At 40.8% G+C, this 20,958-nt stretch overlaps 1 protein-coding gene across 5 annotated transcripts; it reads left to right on the top strand.

Moving 5' to 3' along the window:
- The first annotated feature begins 92 nt into the window (after positions 1–92).
- Positions 93–20,500, top strand: fam120b (family with sequence similarity 120 member B). 5 transcript variants are annotated; one of them, XM_028582015.1, is made up of 16 exons: positions 93–214; positions 587–724; positions 1,408–1,598; positions 1,821–1,954; positions 2,163–2,285; positions 2,557–2,748; positions 3,005–3,275; positions 3,366–3,549; positions 3,851–3,952; positions 5,401–5,573; positions 7,843–7,935; positions 11,106–11,312; positions 11,626–11,746; positions 16,136–16,406; positions 16,500–16,575; positions 20,312–20,500. In XM_028582015.1, the coding sequence occupies exons 2-15, from the start codon at positions 589–591 to the stop codon at positions 16,528–16,530; spliced, it is 2,229 nt and encodes a 742-aa protein (XP_028437816.1). In that variant the 5' UTR covers positions 93–214; positions 587–588; the 3' UTR covers positions 16,531–16,575; positions 20,312–20,500. The 5 variants fall into 5 exon arrangements, with proteins under 5 accessions (XP_028437816.1, XP_028437799.1, XP_028437809.1 ...); XM_028581998.1 differs by having other exon boundaries at positions 19,990–20,500; XM_028582008.1 differs by lacking the exon at positions 20,312–20,500 and adding an exon at positions 17,441–18,837.
- Positions 20,501–20,958: the final 458 nt, after the last annotated feature.

The following is a 20,958-nucleotide window of genomic DNA, read 5'->3' as shown; positions in this document are numbered from 1 at the left end:
TATTTTTAGGCATGCATAGTCTTTTATATTTGGATTAATCACACAGATAACACTGTGGCACCTACTGCGTTGTTGTCTCCGTGCGCCGAGCACGTGTGCTTTGTTTTGCAGCGTGATGACGCCACGCGTAAAGAATAGGAAGTCATTTGAATTTACATCAAGTAAACACTACACGGATAGAAAAGAAACTGCTGATGTACACCACAATTTTAAAGTAAGTCATTGCTATGTGAAGGAATACTATGGGGTGAAAGCATTTACAGACATAATTTAGTATAAGACGAGTTGGTTTGTAAGGACAGGAAACGCGACAGTCTCGCAATAAATTAGTTTAGTGGCTAGAAGCTAAGCTAACTGTTAGCATTAAGGTCTATTCTCACTAACGTTGAACACTGACAACAACTGAATAACCTGGCAAGCTGTCACATAGTGTATATCGTCCTGCAGCGATGTGAAACCTTTTTAATACTTCAAATATAAGATGCTACGAACAGGGCATGATTTAGCATCTTGCTAATTTAACCTTACCTTAAAAGTTTCCAATGAATTCCCTGTCACTCTGTCTCTCTCTGTTTCTTCTCTGTAGAAATGGGTGTAAAAGGTCTTCAGTACTTTATGGACCGTTGCTGTCCAGAAGCCTGTGTGACTGTGAACCTGAGAGAAATGGCCAGACAACATGTTGCCAAAAACCAGCAAGGCTGCACAACCACAGATAACACTACCAGTTGAGTTCATGTCAGTGTGCAAATAGTATAACAGTGTGTATCCACTGAGCTTGTTTTAGTAAGACATTTTGAGATATTTAGATGTATTAGATTAGTGCAATTGGTGTGAAAACATGTAGGCCTATCTATCTTGTCTGGGTGATGAGCCACAAACTAACTGAATTCTAAGGTGTTAACATTTCTATTTGGGCTCAACACATTTGACTTTTTTTAGTGTAATAAACAAGAAATTTTAATGGGATCAGATAACCGTGTAGAGAGTCCTTTGGGCGATATGTAGTAATGATCAAAAGCACTTCCATATAATTCATAATGTAATTGTTTATAGCACAATATCAGTGAAAGCATTTAAATGTTTGTCCAGTATTTCTAATTTTAAACCTGGTGGTTACACAACAATACCAACACTGCTGTTCACAACAAGATATAGCTAGTAGTTTGAAAGATAACAGGAATACAGAAAAAATGAAATCAGTGACAGCCAAGGCTAGCAGTCTGAATGACTGGCAGCATTGAGGAGAAAATGTTTTGATGATCTAATAGCTGTAGGCTTTTTAAACCAAAAGATACAAAAACAGGAAACTACACATGTCTTGACTATTACTGGGGATGTGTCTTTTCTTAGAGTGGGTTAACATGCAGGCCTGCTCTCTATTGCATTTCTGTTTTCACTCTGATTTAGGCCCCACACTCGTTGTGGATGGTATGGCCTGCCTGCGCCACTGGTACTCATGTAAGGACTGGGTGTGTGGGGGGCAGTGGAGGGAGTACATGGATGTGCTAAAGAGCTGGGTGGAGGCCTTCACCTCAGCAGGCATCAGACTTGTTTTCTTCTTTGATGGAGTTGTGGAAGAGCAGAAGAGACAGGAGTGGGTGAGAAAGGATACTCTGGGAACTTGTGGTGTTCATATATTTGAACTTGAATATGTTGAAAGTCAATCCACTACTGTGTTTAGTTGCAAAGTTTATTGACATATTGTTTTCTGTAACACTAAAGTGTAGATGCTATTAATGCCACAATATTTAGAACATATAAACATGATTTAGTGAACGTCTCCCATATTGAACTCAACCGATAAACTCTTCTGTCCACAGGTGAAGAGGAGACGCAGAGTGAATGGGGAGGTTTCTAAAATGTTTCGTCACATGAAGGCACATGGAGAGCAGCCTGGTAAAGAGCTATTTTGTCTGCCTTCTGGTCTGGCATCATTCACACCCTTTGCTCTCAGGTCAGCATACAGGACAGATTACAACGCAGTAGCCCTCTTGTGCATAATGTATACACTGTGATAATGAAGTTAATAATGTATTTAAAAGACTATACATCATTAAATGGAGTTAGATCTAATATCCGATGATGGTTCTTGTTATTTCTGTTTATGGTGGAATAATTGTCTCTGTTGTTGTTGGGTACTATGTTCTTATTGCTGTTTACAGGTCATTGGGCCAGGAAGTGTTTTGCTCAGTGCGGGAGGCTGACTACGAGATTGCCAGCTATGCTCGTCAGCATGGCAGTATGGGAATTCTAGGACAGGATTCAGACTTCATCATATATGACAGGTTTGTTAAAATGATGCTGTTATGCTTTGGGACTTTGTTGGATTTTTTTTGCAGATAGACTTACACTACAGTACCTACTGGTCAGTTAAAATTTCTGATGAATCATGCACAAATTGAAGGAGCTGATGGGATTACATTTCACTGGAATTGTACCTCGTACGATCTCATGTGACAAATAAAATGGATTGATCGATTGATTGATAGATTCATAGATTATATGGGACATGTGGATAACCTGCCTGATCTGAACATGTACTTTTATCTCTTAAAGTGCCCTCTACTTGTCTGTGGCAAAGCTGCGGATAGACAGCCTCACTACTGTCATGTACCACCGACAAAGGCTCTGCCAAACAATCGGATTGACTGTTACCCAGCTACCACTGCTGGCTTGTCTCCTAGGTAACGATGTGGTGTCAGAGGAACAGATGCAACACATCAGGAACAATGCCATGGCAGCATACAGGTGTCTGGGGTTTTGCTTTTGGGTTTGCTCTCTGTTGGTATTTGTTAAAATGTATGAATATTGAAATTCAATTTTTATTCTTATCATCTTTAAGATAAATGATACCTTTGTCGTTGACTGTATTTAGTTATGGGAACATGAATATGACATGCACTCATTCATGATATTTAAAAAGCCAGACTTATCTTGAAAAATCACTCCTCTTGTTAAAGTTAAGATGAGGACATTATCTGACAACAATTTTATTGTTTCTCAGGATAAACAGTCCTGTACCTCACTCTGGTGCTCCTCAGGGGCAGATGGTGCTAGCTGTATCCCATCTTGTGAGCTCCTTGTGGGACAGAGAGGAGCAAGAGACTGGGCTTATCCCTCAGTCTCTGAATCTATCAGCTCCTCACAGAGAGCTACTGAAGAGGGGGGTTCGCTCTTACTTACTGCCTGGACAGGAAGCTCTTCAGCAAGATGACATGTCTGCACTTCCCTCTGCGTCAGCCTTTGAGAAACATTTTAGTCCCAAAATATTAAAGGTATGTTCTGTATCTCATTCTGTTTTTGAAGTTTTAAGAGTAACAAATGCCATTTTGGCTTATTATGTTTTACTTTGTGGTTTTCCCCAGGCCTGTAGAGAGAAGCATGTAGCAGCAGAGGGTTTTATGGTTTACAGTGTTGTGTTTGAGGGAGTCACTGAATGTAGCAACACTCTAGAGGACGAGGAGAACACAGAGTTACTGCCTCAGGCCCTCGTCTACAAGCCCTGCAGACAACGCATCTATGGGCTGCTGCTGCTGCACGGGCATGATGGTAGGACACACACACAGTTACACATGCACTCTGGCAACACCATGCACACGGTCAGAAAACCAAATATCTGATCATAAAGACAGAAACAGACAAATGTAGGTCTGAAGGTAGACACCCACAAATTTGCAGAGAAGAGGCCATATTATGCCAAACATGCAGACTGTGCACATACACATGGACATACAGTACATGTACTGTACGCATACCTCAGTGTATACTGAAGTTTAAAAATACAGACAAGAATGTTTATACAAAAGTGCAAAGTCAATCCAAGTCTAACCTTGACTTTGCATGTTTTCAGGCAGCAGTGTTGACCTTCCAGCAATCAGGGAGTGGTTTGTCTACTCTGGAAACCCTCTGAAGGAACCTGACATGGTCCACCCTGTCCCACTTGGCTTCCCAGGTACTGTACCTGCTAGTTTAGAGTTGGTTAACATGCAGGCCTGCTCTCTATTTCTCTCACTTTGTGAACAACTGCATGAGCAAATAGTCCCAACAGTTTAAGAACAACGTTTCTCAACATACAATTGCATGGAAATTAGGGATATCATCATCTACAGTCCATAATATCATCAAAAGAGCCAGAGAATCTGGAGAAATCTCTGCACGTTAAGCGGCAAGGCCGAAAACCAACATTGAATGCCTGTGACCGTCGTTCCCTCAGGCGGCACTGCATTAAAACCGACATCATTATGTAAAGGATATTACAACGTGGGCTCAGGAACACTTCGGAAAACCATTGTCAGTTAACATACTTTGTCGCTACATCTACAAGTACAAGCTAAAACGCTACCATGCAAAGCAGAAGCCATATCAACAACACTCAGAAACGCAGCAGACTTCTCTGGGCCCGAGCTCATCTGAAATGGAAAGTGTGCTGTGGTCTGACAAGTCCACATTTCAAATTGTTTTTGGAAATCATGGACGTCATGTCCTCTGGGCCAAAGAGGAAAAGGACCGTGCAGATTGTTATCAGCGCAAAGTGCAAAAGCCAGCATCTGTGATGGTATGGGAGTGTGTTAGTGCCCATGGCATGGGCAACTTGCACATCTGTGAAGGCACCATTAATGCTGAAAGGTAAATACAAGTTTTGGAGCAACATATGCTGCCATCCAAACAATGTCTTTTTAAGAGATGTCCCTGCATATTTCACGAAAGACAATGCCAAGCCACATTCTGCATGTGTTACAACAGCGTGGCTTCCTAGTAAAAGAGAGCGGGTACTAGACTGGCAACTGAAAATGTGGGACGCATTATAAGGCGCAAAATACGACAAGGGAGACCCCGGACTGTTGAACAACTGAAGTCGTACATTAAGCAAGAATGGGAAAGAATTTAACCTACAAAGCTTCAACAATTAGTGTCCTCAGTTCCCAAATGCTTATTGAATGTTGTTAAAAGGAAAGGTGATGTAACACAGTGGTAAACATGCCCCTCTCCCAGCTTTTTTGGAATGTATTGCAGGCATCAAATGGAAATGAGTGAACATTTGCAAAAAAACATTAAAGTTTATGTTTGAACATTAACTAGCTTGTCTTTGTAGTGTATTCAATTAAATATAGGTTGACAAGCATTTGCAAATCATTGTATTGTGTTTTTATTTACGTTTTACACAACGTCCCAATTTCATTGGAATTGGGGTTTGTAGTTACACCAGCTGATGCTAATTAAGAAGATGAGTAGATGAGGGTGTGTTTGTCATAGTTCTGCTTTCATTTTGTCTCGCTAGGATGATTCACTGTGCCGGTCTAATGCACTTTAAGTTTACAAAGCTCCAAATCATCTCACATGTTGTGTGACAAATGTCTTTAAGCAAAGCCCCACGGTATTTTTCTCTGTCTGAATGTGTAGGTGATCAGCCCAGTCTGGATTTGTTATGGTTCGGCACCAGTCCTGAAGTTTCTGCTCTTCGCCTGACGTCATTCCTTTCGATTTTTGACTGCCAGGAGTATAAGGAGTTATATGGCGCTATTGAAGATTCCCTCCTGGCTGCTCTCTGCTTGGTCACTTACATAGTCCTCCAGGTAATGCCAACTCTTTCTTTGAGTTAGTTAGTTTCTTTGAGTTAGTTAGTTAGTGTTTAGTAAGTTCAATGAATTGAACAGGAAAAGGTGGAAACATTTTGTCTAACTACATATAATCCTCTGGGGAAAAAGGGAAACTGAAAACCCCAATCAAAGATTTGTACAAGCAGTCCAATGATTCGATTATAGAACTTATTTACTCTCATATCTCATGAATCTTGTAAATGTATCAGCTAGTATTTATATCAGCTAGTACTTATATTAATAGAAGCAATGATGAGTCGAAAGTCATTTATCTTATTTTTATTAAAAATGCATTGATACATGATTTTCTCTGATCTTATTGTATTCCACTACAACTTTCTCTTGAGTCATGTTGGTTGTTCCAGTTGCAAAAAAGTTAGTCATTAGTGATGGGTACTTCACTGTGATTGATGTGACTGCATTGGTTTTCATTGGTCAGGCTGCATGTTTGTCTTAGCCTTTAATGAATAAGTTAAGCTGTTAAATGAAGCAGTTGAGCACAATGGCATCAGTGCCAATAATGTAAGTATATGGGTAGTAAAGCTACACCTGGTGATTAATGTAAACAGAAAATGAAAGACCAAATGTATTTGGGGACAATTAAACACACAAGTCAGCTTTTCATTTGGGTTTTACATCTATAACATCAACAACAATTATTCCGCTCTTTTGTCAACTTGTGATTTGTAGTTAAACATCACTTGTTGACAGTCTTTTTGTGTTGTTTTGAATGGCTTAATGGTAGCCACTATCACCAACTGGGTGACCACTTTAGCCACAGACACTGGTTTCTGTAACTCCAGCTTTTGCGTCAACAACTGCTCTTATAACCACCCAGGGGCTTTGAATATCTTAAGAGCCATTTCTTAAATCACCTTATTACAGTTGTGTGTATTATGGTTGTAAATCAAACGATAAACATGTGTGCTGTCTGTAATCGTATTGTAATGCCATGTTTTTGATTTAAATTCCTCCAACACCGTGATCACTTTTCAAAGTATGTGAAAAAGCAGAGATTTGTCGTTTTGGTTTGTACATTTTTCATTGACGTCATCTGATTAAGCTTAACACAAAAGAGATCACATGATCACATCCCCTGGATAAAGGTGCATGCGTCATTTTGCAGAAGCAAAACAACAATTATACTCTAGAATCATTTATCAACTTTGTAAAAAACAGATCTTCAAAAATCTCAAATCTCAAATGTTATCTTGAGTTTTCAGAAACTGCTTATAGTGGTCTGCTCACCCAACTTCTTTCTGACTCCACACCTCCACCTTGTTTTATTTTCAAACTTGTAGTCTTAAGCCCTATCAAAAATTGACTTAAGTGACATCAATTCAGGCAATTATTTGGACACAAAAGGATTTAGATAGCTTACACATAGTAATACTCCCCAATACCTGTAAAGTTAGACATGAGTTCCCCTTTAATGGCAAAAAACACCTCTATTTGCATTTGATTTAAAAACTGTAAAATGTCCTCTCCCACTGTACCCTGATGTCGAAATAGAAATGAATTTCACCCAATAAGTTCATAACATAATCATTACAATTGAGCTCTACAACTGTAGCTCTAGTTACCAATGAAACAAACGGATCAGCTTGCTATGAAGGAACTGTGTTGTTTTCACAGTTTAATTTGAGCTCCAAAGGACAACTGAAAAGCATGAAGTGTTGTCAGGGTCAAACATACGATCAGTGAAGTTTCAACAAACCAGCTGAATGAGGATGTTAACCCTACACCTTTTGTAGGTTAGACCTATTTTCTACCACATAACGTTACCTAACAGAACTCCGAGACACAAAGATTAACAGGCAGCCTTCCAGACAGATGCAGATTTTGGGACGGACAGTTGGAGCAAATCATTTAAATGGATGAAGGACCAAGAGACAGACAGAAGCGCAGCTCGTTAGACGGCCCGTTAGATGAGTAGTCTGGCTGACAGACAACAGTAGCTGTTGTTGTCTGATCACTGCCGCATTCACATGCCCTCGTCACTCTTCCATTTAAATAGCTCCAGGGTGTGTTTGTTTTGTACACACAACTGGGCAGCCTTGCTCTGCATTCAGCATTGTTTCTTTCTCTGTTGAATTGTGGCACAGAGAGCAGACAAAACATACTGACCCACACAGAAGACACACTGGGATGGGATTGAATTGGCTAACCATATATTGTCCTCTGTGTGTGTGTGTGTGTGTGTGTGTGTGTGTGTGTGTGTGTGTGTGTGTGTGTATGTTTTCAGGTACAAACGTTGTCTCAAGAGGACTTGGATGCTTACCTGAGTCAGGCTGTGTGTCTGAGACTAAAATCCCCTCAGGAGCTTCAACAGATCAAGGTCAGTTACAAACACAAACGCACGCATACCTATTTTGTTTTCAGATTTTTCACTCCCTTTGTCCCAATGCACCCTAAAGTTGTTGAGTTTCATGCTGCAAGAAGACAATGGCCCCCGCAGTTGACAGTAAGAAGGGCTTCTTGTCGCAAACACAGCCCAGAAAATGTTTCCAGTAATAGAAAGTGATGAGAAAACACAAATAAACCGCTGATTGTGTCTCCAGAAAAACAAACAAACAAACAAAACAAAACACCCAAACAATTATGGTTGAACTGCAGTGTGTTTGTATTGCAAATAGTGTTTTTGTATCATAGATTTTTACAAATCATTTCACTGAGTTCAAAATAAAAAAAACACGTTTCAAGATTTCTTTTTTATAAGTGTAATATAAATGCAATAAATAATTTTTTTTTACAGACACAACCTGAACGCTGATGGTTTATTGTGACATGCTGTAGCAGCTGTAGTTTAAGTTGATACTTTTTTCACTTGTTATATAGCTGATAATCAACTGTTAGGAAGTATAGCTCTCCTTTATCTAGGAGACGAGAGCCAAATAAGACTTCCAGCTTCACTGTGATCATCTTGTTAGGTTGCAGTATTTATTTATTTATTTTTGGGCTTTTCCACCTTTTTTAATTTGACAGGACAGCTAGGTGAGAAAGGGGAGAGAGAGAGGGGGAAGACATGCAGGAAATCGTCACAGGTCGGATTCGAACCCTGGACCTCTGCGTTGAGGCATAAACCTCTCGGTATATGTGCGCCTGCTCTACCCACTGAGCCAACCTGGCCACAGGTTGCAGTGGTTGGCTTTCATTTTAAGTGATTACTCGTGCTGTATTAGAGTACAAACAAAGTAAAACTGCCTGCAGATGTAGGCTTAACATTTTAATTGTTAATTTTTTTCACAATTTTTACTAAATGGTTGATTGAATTGTAAACAGTAGTTCATAGATTAATCGATAATGGTGATACTCATTTACTCAGTTGCAGCCTCAATCTTGACAGGAGTGCCACTGAAATCAGCGAGGCAGCATCACTACTTGTCTTCAGTGAGCTCGGTGGATCTGACTTGGGAGCTCTTACAGATACGAGAATCGGAGAGTCAGCTATGCTTTTCCATTCTCTGGGAAAACGGCTGCGCTGTTTGCTGCCTTGTTGTAGCCCCATTTATATTTACTGCTTAATTACCATACTTATGTCAAGTAATTTGTATTTTTGCTGCTCGTCTGTTTTCTACACAATAATTAGGGCTGGGCGTTGATTTGAATATGCTGTCTGGGAGAAGTTCAGAGCTTCATGAGGGGGGTTAACTGAGTGACTAGTGTATGGATTAACTACACACACACTAGCTAAATGTATGAATATACTCTCATATACTCCCAGATGTGGGTTAACACACAATCAATATTGATTTTGTGTGTGTGTGTGAGTGTGCAAGTGCGTGTGTGTGTGCGCGCATGTGTGCAGAGTAACATGCTCATTTAGCACATCACAGCACAATACAAAGTATATCTTATCTTAATATCAAAACCAGCATCATTTTTCCACAACACAGCAAAAACAAAGATTAAAAACAAATTAGAATAGCGCGTGTGTTCAACTGAGTGAAAATGAGTCACACCATTTGTGTGTGTGTTTAGGGGAAAGGGGTTGTGGGTAGATTTTGGGATGCGTCGGTTTCATTGCAACATTCCTCCCCATGGGATTTTGTGTGTGTGTGTGTGTGTGTGTGTGTGTGTGTGTGTGTGTGTGTGTGTGTGTGTGTGTGTGTGTGTGTGTGTGTGTGTGTGTGTGTGTGTGTGTGTGTGTGTGTGTGTGTGTGTGTGTGTGTGTGTGTGTGTGTGTGTGTGTGTGTGTGTGTGTGTGTGAGTGAGAGAGAGAGATAGAGTGTTGCTGCTGGCGACAGTCGCCTGTCTGACGCTCACCACATGGAGCTATTTACACCAAGCACACTCCACCCCGCTGGACACACACATACCCGTTTCTGTCTTTGTTCTTATTTTATTCTACTTTATACTCTCGACCACTTTCTCTTTTTCTGTCTCTTTTCATGTTGCTCTTTATCTCTTTTTTTCTCCCTCTCATTTTTGTGTTGATCTTTGTGTGCTCCTTCAGGCTTTTGTGTCTGTGTCCAGTGATTCATTGTTTTCAGAAGGTGAAGCTGTGTTTGACTGGAAGCAGGTGGCAGGCAGGCAGTCAGGCAGGCGTGTGTGTGTGTGTGTGTGTGTGTGTGTGTGTGTGTGTGCGTGTGCGTGTGTGTGTGTGACACACTCACTGTTATCAGTGCTATCTGCCAGAGGACAGGTGAGAGCAGAAAGCACACACAGAGAACATCTGCCTCCTGTTATCAACTGCTGTCATCACAGTTAACTCGCTCTCCGCTTCTTCATCATCCTCATTTTTTTTTTTTTTTTTTATTGTCCTCCTCCAGTTTTGTCTTTCTTCTCGCTCTCTGTTGCTACCTTTTATGGTCTTTTTCAGCAAACAACATAACCTTCGTCCTGTTTTTCCTTTAATGGCTCAACTCAAACTAGCGTAACAGAATCTATCGTAAAAAGAAATCTTTACACAAGCATTTATTTTGTAGAAACATAAACTCTCTGTAGCAAATATTGTATCTGTATTTCTCTTATAATACATTTAGCCAGTTACTGAGTTTGAGATAAGATTTAAAGAGTTCTTATCAAAATGTGGGTTGAATTGGATATTTAATTGGCTTGCTGACTCACTATTTATATCATTACTTGTGGATTGGAACACTTTACTTTATAAAAGGGTTGGGAAAAAAAACAATTATTTTAGTGAGTGAAATCTTAAGAATTTTTTTCCGTATGGTGACACTAAGCATATTGAAGAAACAGATGGCTCTTTACAGCAAGGCTGTTTAAATGATGCTATGCTACGACTACATGAAGATATTTGTAGTGTTTTGATTGAAGCTACAGTTGTTATGGATGCCTCAACCTCCAAGGAAGATCTGTTCTTTTACTTTACGTTTTATTTTCACCTGTGTTGAAGTTAAGTATGATCTATCAAAAGAGAGTCACTGTCGCTGCAGTCATCGTCGTCTCATCTTTAAAGTAGGTATTCCAAAGTATCAAGCCACATGATGAAGATGTACTACCAACCAATTGTAAAACCAAAATTTGTTCCTCCTCCATTCTCAGCTGCCTTTCCTCTCCAGTCGTGCAGTGCAGCTGGGATCCCTCTACGTCCGAGGACTGAGCCACCTGCTCGGTGCTAACTGTGCCAGCGGCTGCCCGTTGCCCAGCGCTGCCCTGATGCCTTGGCATAGCTTCGATGGGCGACTGTTCCACTCTAAGTACCTGCTGGCACATAGCGGCACAGAGAAAACTGTGTTGCTGGACAGCGATGTAAGTGGAGACGGAAAGTGTGTGTGTGTGTGTGTGTGTGTGTGTGTGTGTGTGTGTGTGTGTGTGTGTGTGTGTGTGTGTGTGTGTGTGTGTGTGTGTGTGTGTGTGTGTGTGTGTGTGTGTGTGTGTGTGTGTGTGTGTGTGTGTGTGGCAAGATTTTGAGAAAAGGAAAAAAATGATAAAGTTGTATTCTGTTGCAACTGCTTGTTTCACTGTATGAATCTTTTTTTTTTTTTTTTTTTACCATATATGAACACTAACTGATTTTGAGACGTGTAATCCAAAGGGTGTTATTGTCTGCCTTTCTCTGCAGTCGTCCTGTTTGTCTCTGTTTCTCTGCCTGAGAGAGAAACTTACAGAAACCTGCAGTAAGCGAAGCAGAGTCCTGCAGTCCAGACCCAATGCTCCAGAACATAGTCATAAAACCACACCAGGTAAGCCATAAGACTGATTCACATGTCTTTATCTATGGTCCTTATAGATACCTGCCTTTCACAGATTTTCAGTTCATGTGAACACTTTGTTTTCACTTGCGACCGGTGTTGTTTGTGAAGGATTGTCGTCATGTCAGGGCAGGGCCATGACCAGCGCTGTTTGTCTACTGTGGGTCACTGTGAACAAAGTTTTGTCTGTAAAGATGTTGCTGTATATATCTAAAACATTTATAAATGACACAGTTACCCACAGACTTAATCAAAAACATCAGAATGGTCACGATTAAAGTATGGCAAATCTGTCTTTAAATTTTCTACTGTTTCAAATTAATCTTTCATCAGTAACATTTCTTTTTACAACTAACACTTGAAATGATGAAGGTACTTGCAAATGACAAGTTAGTTCAACATGTAAACCATACTTTGGTTTTAGTCATTTTTACCTCTGTATTTCATCTCTTTGTTGAGATGCTGTGTGTGTGTTCATAAGTGATTAAAGCCATAAGTGATGTTTTCTCCTTCCTTACTCTTACTCAACACTCACTCTGTCTGTGAATGTTGGGTCTGTGTTGTTTTGTTTAACATAATTATGTTTCTATTTTGGCCAGGACTCTTTGGAAAAAGTGTTTTTGATCTTGTGCTTGTGACCATCCTGGTTAAATAAAGGTCAGAGACAGAAAAACGTTTTGACCTGAATTAAGAAATGTTATGGTGTTTCTAGGGCGCCCTGGTGGCCTATGGTTAAGATGCATACCATAAAACCACAATGTCCTTGGTGCAAATCTGGCTGGGGACCTATGTCGCATGTCACATCCCTCTTTTTTTGTCTTCCCATGCTTCTTTTGTATACTGTAAAACCTCCAATAAATTGGCAAAAATGCCCCCAAAAACATTATAAAAGTGATGTTATGATGTCTTATTATTTTAAGTAGCTCGAGTAGTTCAGTTTTTATGTTTTGGAGCTAGTCTTTGTTTCTAATCCAATCTTGTCCAAAGTAAATAGCACTGTGGCTTATATGAAAAACTGATGAAAATACTGGAGCCAAACAGAGAAACAGCATTTTAATCTGACAGTTCATCTGTGGTTGTAGTTCTCTGGTGCCCCTCACCGAACCACATTACCCAGAGGGCCGCGCTGTAACGAGCTCCATGTGTGCTGCGGCCTTAATGCATATACCTCCATGTGTGTGTGCACACGCACACATGCACGTTTGGATTCGAGACTTGCTTTGTCAGTGCACTACTAATAGTAGGTTTCTGTTTATAGGCTGAGAGACCTCTATTTTAAGACACACAACAAGACTAACTGATTACAGACCTCTCTATTCTGTCTCTCCTCTCTTTGTGCTCCCCTTCCCCTCAATCATTCCCCTCTGTCTAAGTCCTCATCCTTTGTCTTTACTTTTTACGTTTCTCTTCTTCATTTCTTACTGTTGTTCTCTTCTGGTGCTGCGTGCAGAGCCTTGACACTCTCCAGACGCCTTTCCAGCTTATTATACACCGATTTTCAAACATATTTACCCTCTTACACACCTACTACTTTGTTTTGTGTTAATGAGGCCTGTCTGTGTGATGCCCTTCACTGTAGTGTTAGGCTAAGTTGAGCTCCATGTTGGTACAAGACTCGTCCAGCTCAGTGGTCAATCTCAGAAGACGACTCAGCAGTAGCTTATGAAATGTGAACCCGTAGTTTCTGTTTAACCCTGTGACTTGTAAACCTTTTGTGACCGTTTCTCTGCGTGCCATGCTGGCGCAGAGTCTCCAAATTGCGCCGAACTGTCTGCGTTTTGCCCAAGTCAACCCTTGTGGGTCTCACAAGGATGTTTCTGGTTTTATAGATGGAAGGTTATACACTCTTTATACCTCACTGTTTCATTTCTGCCAGACGCAGACACCAATCATTACTACAGAACTGTGGGGATACCAAGTGTGTGTGTGTGAGAGAGAGAGAGAGAGAGAGAGAGAGAGAATGTGTGTGCGTGAGAGTAGTGGTGGCGCTATGTGGTATCGTTGAGGGTTTGGTTTTTGTTTGGAATCAGGCCCGATGTTTAGTCTCCTCAGCAAATATCTCCTCTGCCCGCCTGCCCTTACAATTACTCTCCCACGTTTATTTCTGTCCAAAATGACAAAAAGTAAATGAAAACAACCTCATTTTCAGATTGGCTCCCATTCGTAGAGTACATTTTACTTTGGCTGAGAGAAGTGATGTACCTCTCTCCTCCAGTCTATCCTCTGATAGTGTTTGATTTTCATTTAACTCTCCTCTGACATAGGAAGAACATGTTATAATCTCTATTATGTTATATGTTATATCTTATAGGTTTAATTTCAATTCCCAGTCTGAGAAACTGAAACTTTTCCAGAAGACATTCCAACCTCAGAAACGGACCTTAAAAACGTTTTGGTGCTTGCGGACTGCCTGACACAATGACTTCTGCATGGCATGCTTTCATGTGCTTTTTTTCTGTACTTTCACACTCAGTGAGTGGATTAATGGTAGGATGACGGCCTGATTTGGCCTAGCAGGCTACAGCTCCATTTTGGAAAGGTCTAAAGTTGGACGTGGTGTTTTTATTTCAAGCACTTTGTAATTGCCTTGAAATCTGCCACATCTGTCAAAGTTCCTTATGTGAAAAGTACGCCACGAGCTTTCCTGAAAGAGAGGATAGATTTAATGGTCGCTAAACAGGAGTAGAAAAACGTTTAACTTTTTGTGTCTGTCGATCGATTTTGTTACCAATAGTAGAGCAACAGACCATAAATACAAAACATATGTTTCATCTAAGTTGGAGTTTTTTATTTGTTCGCTGGCAGTTGACATTGAAGAAAAGGAGATCTGTAGGCATTCAGTTTCATGAAACCTTTTTTTCTCTGAATAATTCGGCTTTCGACACTGGCAGTGACTTGATGAGTGTTCATGTCCTCTGTGATATGGCATTTGTGATTTTTGGGTTGTTCTGTGGGTAGCCTTGAAATAATTGCGGACAGACTTTAAAGACGTGTGTGTGTGTGTGTGTGTGTGTGTGTGTGTGTGTGTGTGTGTGTGTGTGTGTGTGTGTGTGTGTGTGTGTGTGTGTGTGTGTGTGTGTGTGTGTGTGTGTGTGTGTGTGTGTGTGTAAGAAAAAGAGAAACAATTGTTGATGCTTTTTGCACATAGTTGTAGCCTAGAAATCTAGACGCATCCTGGCGGCAGTAAATGTAATTTGCAGCCTGGGTCAACATCTTGATGTGGGTCTGGCTTGTCAGGCTAACGTAGTGGGGCAGTTAACATTTAACTTTAACAAAAAGTCAGACTTAACTTACTGGTTCCATTACTCCATGCCCAGACTCTTAAAATAATAAAGGCTAGTGTGGGCCCATTATTCAGCAGAAAAAATAAAATCCATTGTTTTGTTTTTTCCTTGCCACAACTATACTGTTTTATTTCACTCTCCCCGCTCTCATCAGCATCAGTTTTGGCTGCTCAGCACTTTCTCTATAACGACGACATTTCATTTTCGGGATTGTTCAGGTGCCGCCGGAAATTCCGCTCTATAAATAGGTAAATCCAGACAGCCAGCAAGACTATTTGTCAAATTTTGCTTTTTAGCGTGTTTATCAACGCCGTTCCGCCGCCACTGACCTACATTACGTGTGAATTTTTGCCGTAGCAAGTAGTATGAAAGGACTTAAGTCTTTGGAGGGGTAAAACACAGGACTTTCACCCAGGAGAGCCGGGATCGCATCCCACGTGCGGCGTTTGTTTTTTTTTTTTTTTTAAGCCTTCCCCAATGTTTCTTTCCTAAACCCAACCGTTTATTGTTTTCCTAAGCGTTGATCACCGTCGTGTTTTTGTCGTTTTTTTTCTTTTTTCTTTACCTAAACCCAACCTTTTTTTTTTTTTTTTTTTTTTTACACACGTGACGTTCTCGCGATAAGACGCCACGTGGCGACGTGGTATATGTTTACATCAGCTGTATACAGCGTAGACATGCACGTGGAAAACTCAAAATGCTTACAGATAACACGCCGTTTGGCTTTAGGAAAGTGGCGTGTATGTTTACGCCAAGTCATGATGCCATGTTGCTGTAACGTAACATTTTTCAAGACTAAATAAGCATCAAATTAAAGGAAAAGTTTAACACCCAATAACTCAAGAAACTGCTTCATCTTGGTGTTGTTTAGTCAGATTTGACTGTCAGTTGCCTCAAAACTGGCAACTGGCAGTCAAATCTGATCAGCACAGAAATATTATTATATTATATATATTAGAGCCTGGTGCACTTCAAACCATTTCTTATTTGGAATTACTGAAATTGTTATTATAGTTCTTGTAGGTCTTATCGCTCATTGTAAGAAAATACAGTACGTTTTCCTGTCCTTTTTAAATATTACCTTTCTCACTTTTAGGTGGTGTTCAAAACTGGAGGGAAAGAGAGATGTTTGGAGGCCATCGGCATGGAGGAGGATGGAGGGAGAGAGGGGAGGCAAGACGATACCCAAGAGAATATGAAAACGGAGAGAGACTATGGGAGAGAAGAGGAGGGATGAGAGGAGGCCATTTTCATCCTGCTCCTCATCCAAACTGCCACGATGGAGGACCCCAGAACATGAGCCGTCCTCCAAATCGTTCCAGAGGTCCATCATACCGGAACAGAGGCAGATACCAGCTGTCTCCGAGGTAACACCAGTGTGGAACAAGATGTTCCTCTTTTCTAATGTTTCTTCTGTTCTTATCTGCTCTATATTGTCACGTTTCATCCTGTCCTCTCAGATGGTCGCAACCTCCTGCACCAGGAACATGACTCTACCCCAGACGAAGAGAAGAGAAGAGAAGAGGAGGATTAGAGGTGAGGATTTAAGAGGATGGGAAAGACATGATGAAAGGAGCGAATGAATCAAATTTCTCTCAACAAACTGATTAGTGAATTACCCATGAGGAATGTTTGTCTAAAAGATGCAGTAGGTCGAAAAAATGGGGATTAGGACGAGGCATAATGAAGAGATTAGGAATACATCATTTAAATTGCCAGTTTAAACTGAATTTGTCTTTTTGTGTGTCTCGAAATAATCCTATTGACATAATAGGTAGTAAAGACTTTTAAAGTCAATCATTTTAAAGCCTCTCCTTCATCTCAGGGCAACTTACCTGTCTCACTGTTACAGAAAATGAACAGTACGCATAAGCACTCACCAAACAAACACAGAAATGAGCCACTTCAAACATACACTGAGAAGTGGATTAATGGTTGATCCTCAAGCCTGTTATCACCTCTTATCTTTTGACAATAAAAGGACAAAGATCTTAAAAGCTGTGTGTGTCCAGCGGCTTAATCCTTTTAAAGGAATGGTTTTAACTAGAGAAACAGTGATGCTGGTATCAAATATCGGCTGAAATAGGGCATCAGTACAGCAGATTTATACACTTCTGTAAACTGATACCAAGAGCCGTTTGTGACATGTCAAAAACAAAGTGAGGCAACTTGAGTTTCTACTTTTTTCATACACAGAAGAATGTGCATTGTCTGTAATGGATACCAATCTGTATTTTAAACTCTCTGTGTGTGTGTGTGTGTGTGTGTGTGTGTGTGTGTGTGTGTGTGTGTGTGTGTGTGTGTGTGTGTGTGTGTGTGTGTGTGTGTGTGTGTGTGTGTGTGTGTGTGTGTGTGTGTGTGTGTGTGTGTGTGTGTGTGTGTGTGTGTGTGGAATGTATAGCCTTTACAGTCAGGCTGACTGATTTCCTGTAGCACCGTGATAAGTCGTAAAATCCACCAGAGGAAAAGGATGCAGAGAAAGTTCCACAGCCTAAGTGCTCTCATTCCTGTGTGTGTGTGTGTGTGTGTGCGGGCGCTATACGCAGAGCAGTAAAGAAATGTGAGAGTGAATTTCTCAACAAATAAGAGGAAATCAGATTGTTGATACAGTGATGGTGAGACTGTGTTTTGCGTGACAGAGCTGAGGGTTACATCAGTTTATCCTCCTGTAGTTTAATGATACACTTATTACACAGGGCCAGATACAGGCTGATACAAGCAATATGTTTTACATGGACTGAAGATATATGCTTATCATTATCAATCCCCCCCCACCCCCCCGCTTGCCTAGATGTACTTTGTTGCGTGAGGCTTCGTTTCCCTGATTTTGTTCAACAGAGATGGGGATTGCAAAGTTAGCATGACCCATAGACTTACAATGTCCACATCTATGGGAAATACCCCTAAATTAAACAAAATTTGTCATTTAATGTGACTGCATTAAATTCACATTGAGTTGCTGAGGAAGAGTTACAGTAATGCTGCATATAGGCAAGTTGCCAGAGCGATGTGTCTTTTTCACACGTGACGTGACGTTTAAAACTGCCAGTGTATTCACAGTCAGTGCATGAGTGAAAGGGGCTGTTGATTCTTTGCTGAGGGTGACTTAGGAAAAGTTGAATCTTCATGCTGAAGATTTGAAGGGTTAGAGGGACGAGGAATTGAACAGCTCAGTGATTAGAGCTTTCTAAGTGGATGTGACCAAAGCGTCCACTCCCTGTCTTTCCTCTCAGTCCAGACGCAGCAGAAGAAAACACAGAGCGTGTGTGTGTGGTTTTAGGTCAGTAACTGTGGTGGGTAGAGTGGGTGTGGGTGGGTGCATGAGGAGGGGCAACACGGGTGGGGCACGCAACACACATACTCGAGTCCAGTTGCCCCTTCAACATAATAACAATAACAAGAGGAGTAATGCTTTCTGTGGTGAAGAGGAAGCAAAGGATGGAAGCTTAAAAAGAGAGTAAGAGGGAGGAAAACAAAGTGGAAGACGGAAATGAAGAAGTGTAAAGTAGAGAGGAGAAGTAAACATTGAGAAGAGGAAAACGAACAAGAGGAAACACACCAGAGGAGTGATGGAGAGGTGGAAGACTAAGAATAGAGAAAACTACAGAAAACAGGATGAGAGTGGAGAAAAGAGAGGAGATGAATTTAAAGAAGAGGAAAGGGTGAGACAGAAGAGTTGAGAACACAAGCAATCTGAGTCACTAGTCTTGCCTCAACCACAGGAAACCCTGTTGACTGCCCGACAAATCAGCTTCCTGTGTGTGTGTGTGTGTGTGTGTGTGTGTGTGTGTGTGTGTGTGTGTGTGTGTGTGTGTGTGTGTGTGTGTGTGTGTGTGTGTGTGTGTGTGTGTGTGTGTGTGTGTGTGTGTGTGTGTGTGTGTGTGTGTGTGTGTGTGTGGAGGTCTGGGCGTGGTCCCTCCAGCAGCAGGGAGGCAAACAGTTAAACCCCCTTTCGAGGCCTCCTCCCTGGGATAGACTCAGGCCTCTTTCCTCATTCAACAGACTGTCTACTCTATTTTGTCTAACACTCTCTCTATCCTATCTAAACCTTCTGAGGCTTTCTTCCTGCCAAAGTCATCAAACTATGCACCGAATTGTGTAACCCAGCTGGACCAAGTGGATTTGATTTAAACCCTTGTGGTGTCCAGTGGTGGCCGCAATGGGTGGCAACTAAATGGATCCCATGTGACCACAAAACCACTTCAGCAAACTTCACCCGAGGCAAAGAAGCCCTCTGAGGCGGAGTTACTCTTTCATGGTTCTACACATTTACCTCTGGAAAGGTGTTACATGGTTATGCTGTAGTATTTGTCAGAGGTGCAGTGGTGGAAGAAGTATTCAGATCCTTTACTTAAGTCAAAGTACTAATACCACACTGTATACTCTGTCACAAGTAAAAGTCCTGCATTGAAAATGTTACGTGTTAAGTCAAAGTACTTTAGTAAAGTATGTTTGTATCATCAGGAAAGTAAAATTCTGACATTTTAGAAACTGGAAAAGTTTAATCAGCTAATCATTCAGCTGTACTTGTAGGCCTATTATTGTTGGGTAGTTTAATTTATAATAAAACAATGTATTTTATAAACTACTTGTGTTTTGCAAAAATCTTAATTCGTAAAGTAACTAGTAACTAAAGCTGTCAGATTAATGTAGTGGTGTTCAAAAGTACAATATTTTCCTCTGAAATGTAGCGGAGTAGAAGTGTGGCATGAAAATAAAAGATGGTGTTCATGATATTTCCCAGCCCAGCCTCTAAAGTATAATGGTGTGCTCTGATTAAAGTCAAAGTCCTACTGACTTGGGTGATCCCCTGACTTTACCCATGAGGTTTACATTTGTGGTTTTAACTAAATGTCTCAACAACTATTGGATGCATTGCCATGAAATTTGGTTCAGACATTTATGTTCCCCTCAGGATGAATTGTAATAACTTTAGCTTTTCATCTAAAGGCCAATTCATGGTTTCCGGATCTGTGTGGCTGTGGACTGTCTGCACTACAAGCGCACCGACTGAGCACTGAATGTGCTAGAGAAGTAAACGGACTCGTTCTGCACACTGTATAAATGTACTGCATTCCCCATCCTGTGTCCTATCCCGGTCACACTGTTTTTAAACATGTATTTACAACCAAATAGTTGAATAAAGTGACATTCCCATCAGCCTCAGTTGTACTTTTAGTTTTGTGCTAATTTGCAAATGGTTGTCGCTAAGTAAAGTAAGGGGAATGATACTCCCTTGTTTGTTCTAATTCTGAGAAACATCCAATTACAGCATTTTGGAAGAAAACGTGAGAGGAGACATCAATTTACCTCAACCACAACACCACTTGTTAACACACAGCGACCTGCCATCAAACCAGCTTGTTATAAAGGGTAATTGTTATTATTATATGGTGAATAACATATGTTCTTGTAAGTTAACAAGTACCTTCAGATTAAAGTGTTGTTATGTAAAAACCTCCCAATTGGTGTTTTCTCGTTCTTAGATACAGGGTGTGTGAGAGAGAAACAATCTTGGCGACAGAAATGGCTCGTTATTCTTTTTTTTTTTTGTCAATTTTACAGAGGCACGACCCAAAGTGACACAGGCATCCAAAAATACACCGAGCCATAGTGACCAAATATAACCCTTCTGTATTTACAGCAGAGTCTATAAATATAAACTGCTTTCTGCTGAGGCCAAAACACAGAGGGAACAACTCCCAGACTTGCCTTGTGTGTGTGTGTGTGTGTGTGAGAGAGAGAGAGAGAGAGAGAGAGAGAGAGAGAGAGAGAAGTAAAACTAGCACACTCTAGACTGCTGCCTAATGTCTAATGTAGTGGAATTGGACAGACGGAGAAGAGGTAACGGAAAAGGAGAGAAAAACTGAGCAAACAAACAGTGAAGAGAGAGCAGATAACAGAAACTTCACTGACTTT

The sequence above is a fragment of the Perca flavescens genome, chromosome 1 (assembly GCF_004354835.1).
Source record: "Perca flavescens isolate YP-PL-M2 chromosome 1, PFLA_1.0, whole genome shotgun sequence".
In the NCBI taxonomy this organism is placed as follows: domain Eukaryota; kingdom Metazoa; phylum Chordata; class Actinopteri; order Perciformes; family Percidae; genus Perca; species Perca flavescens.
Note: the sequence above shows the minus strand (reverse complement) of the source record. Positions and strands in the feature narration are given on the sequence as shown.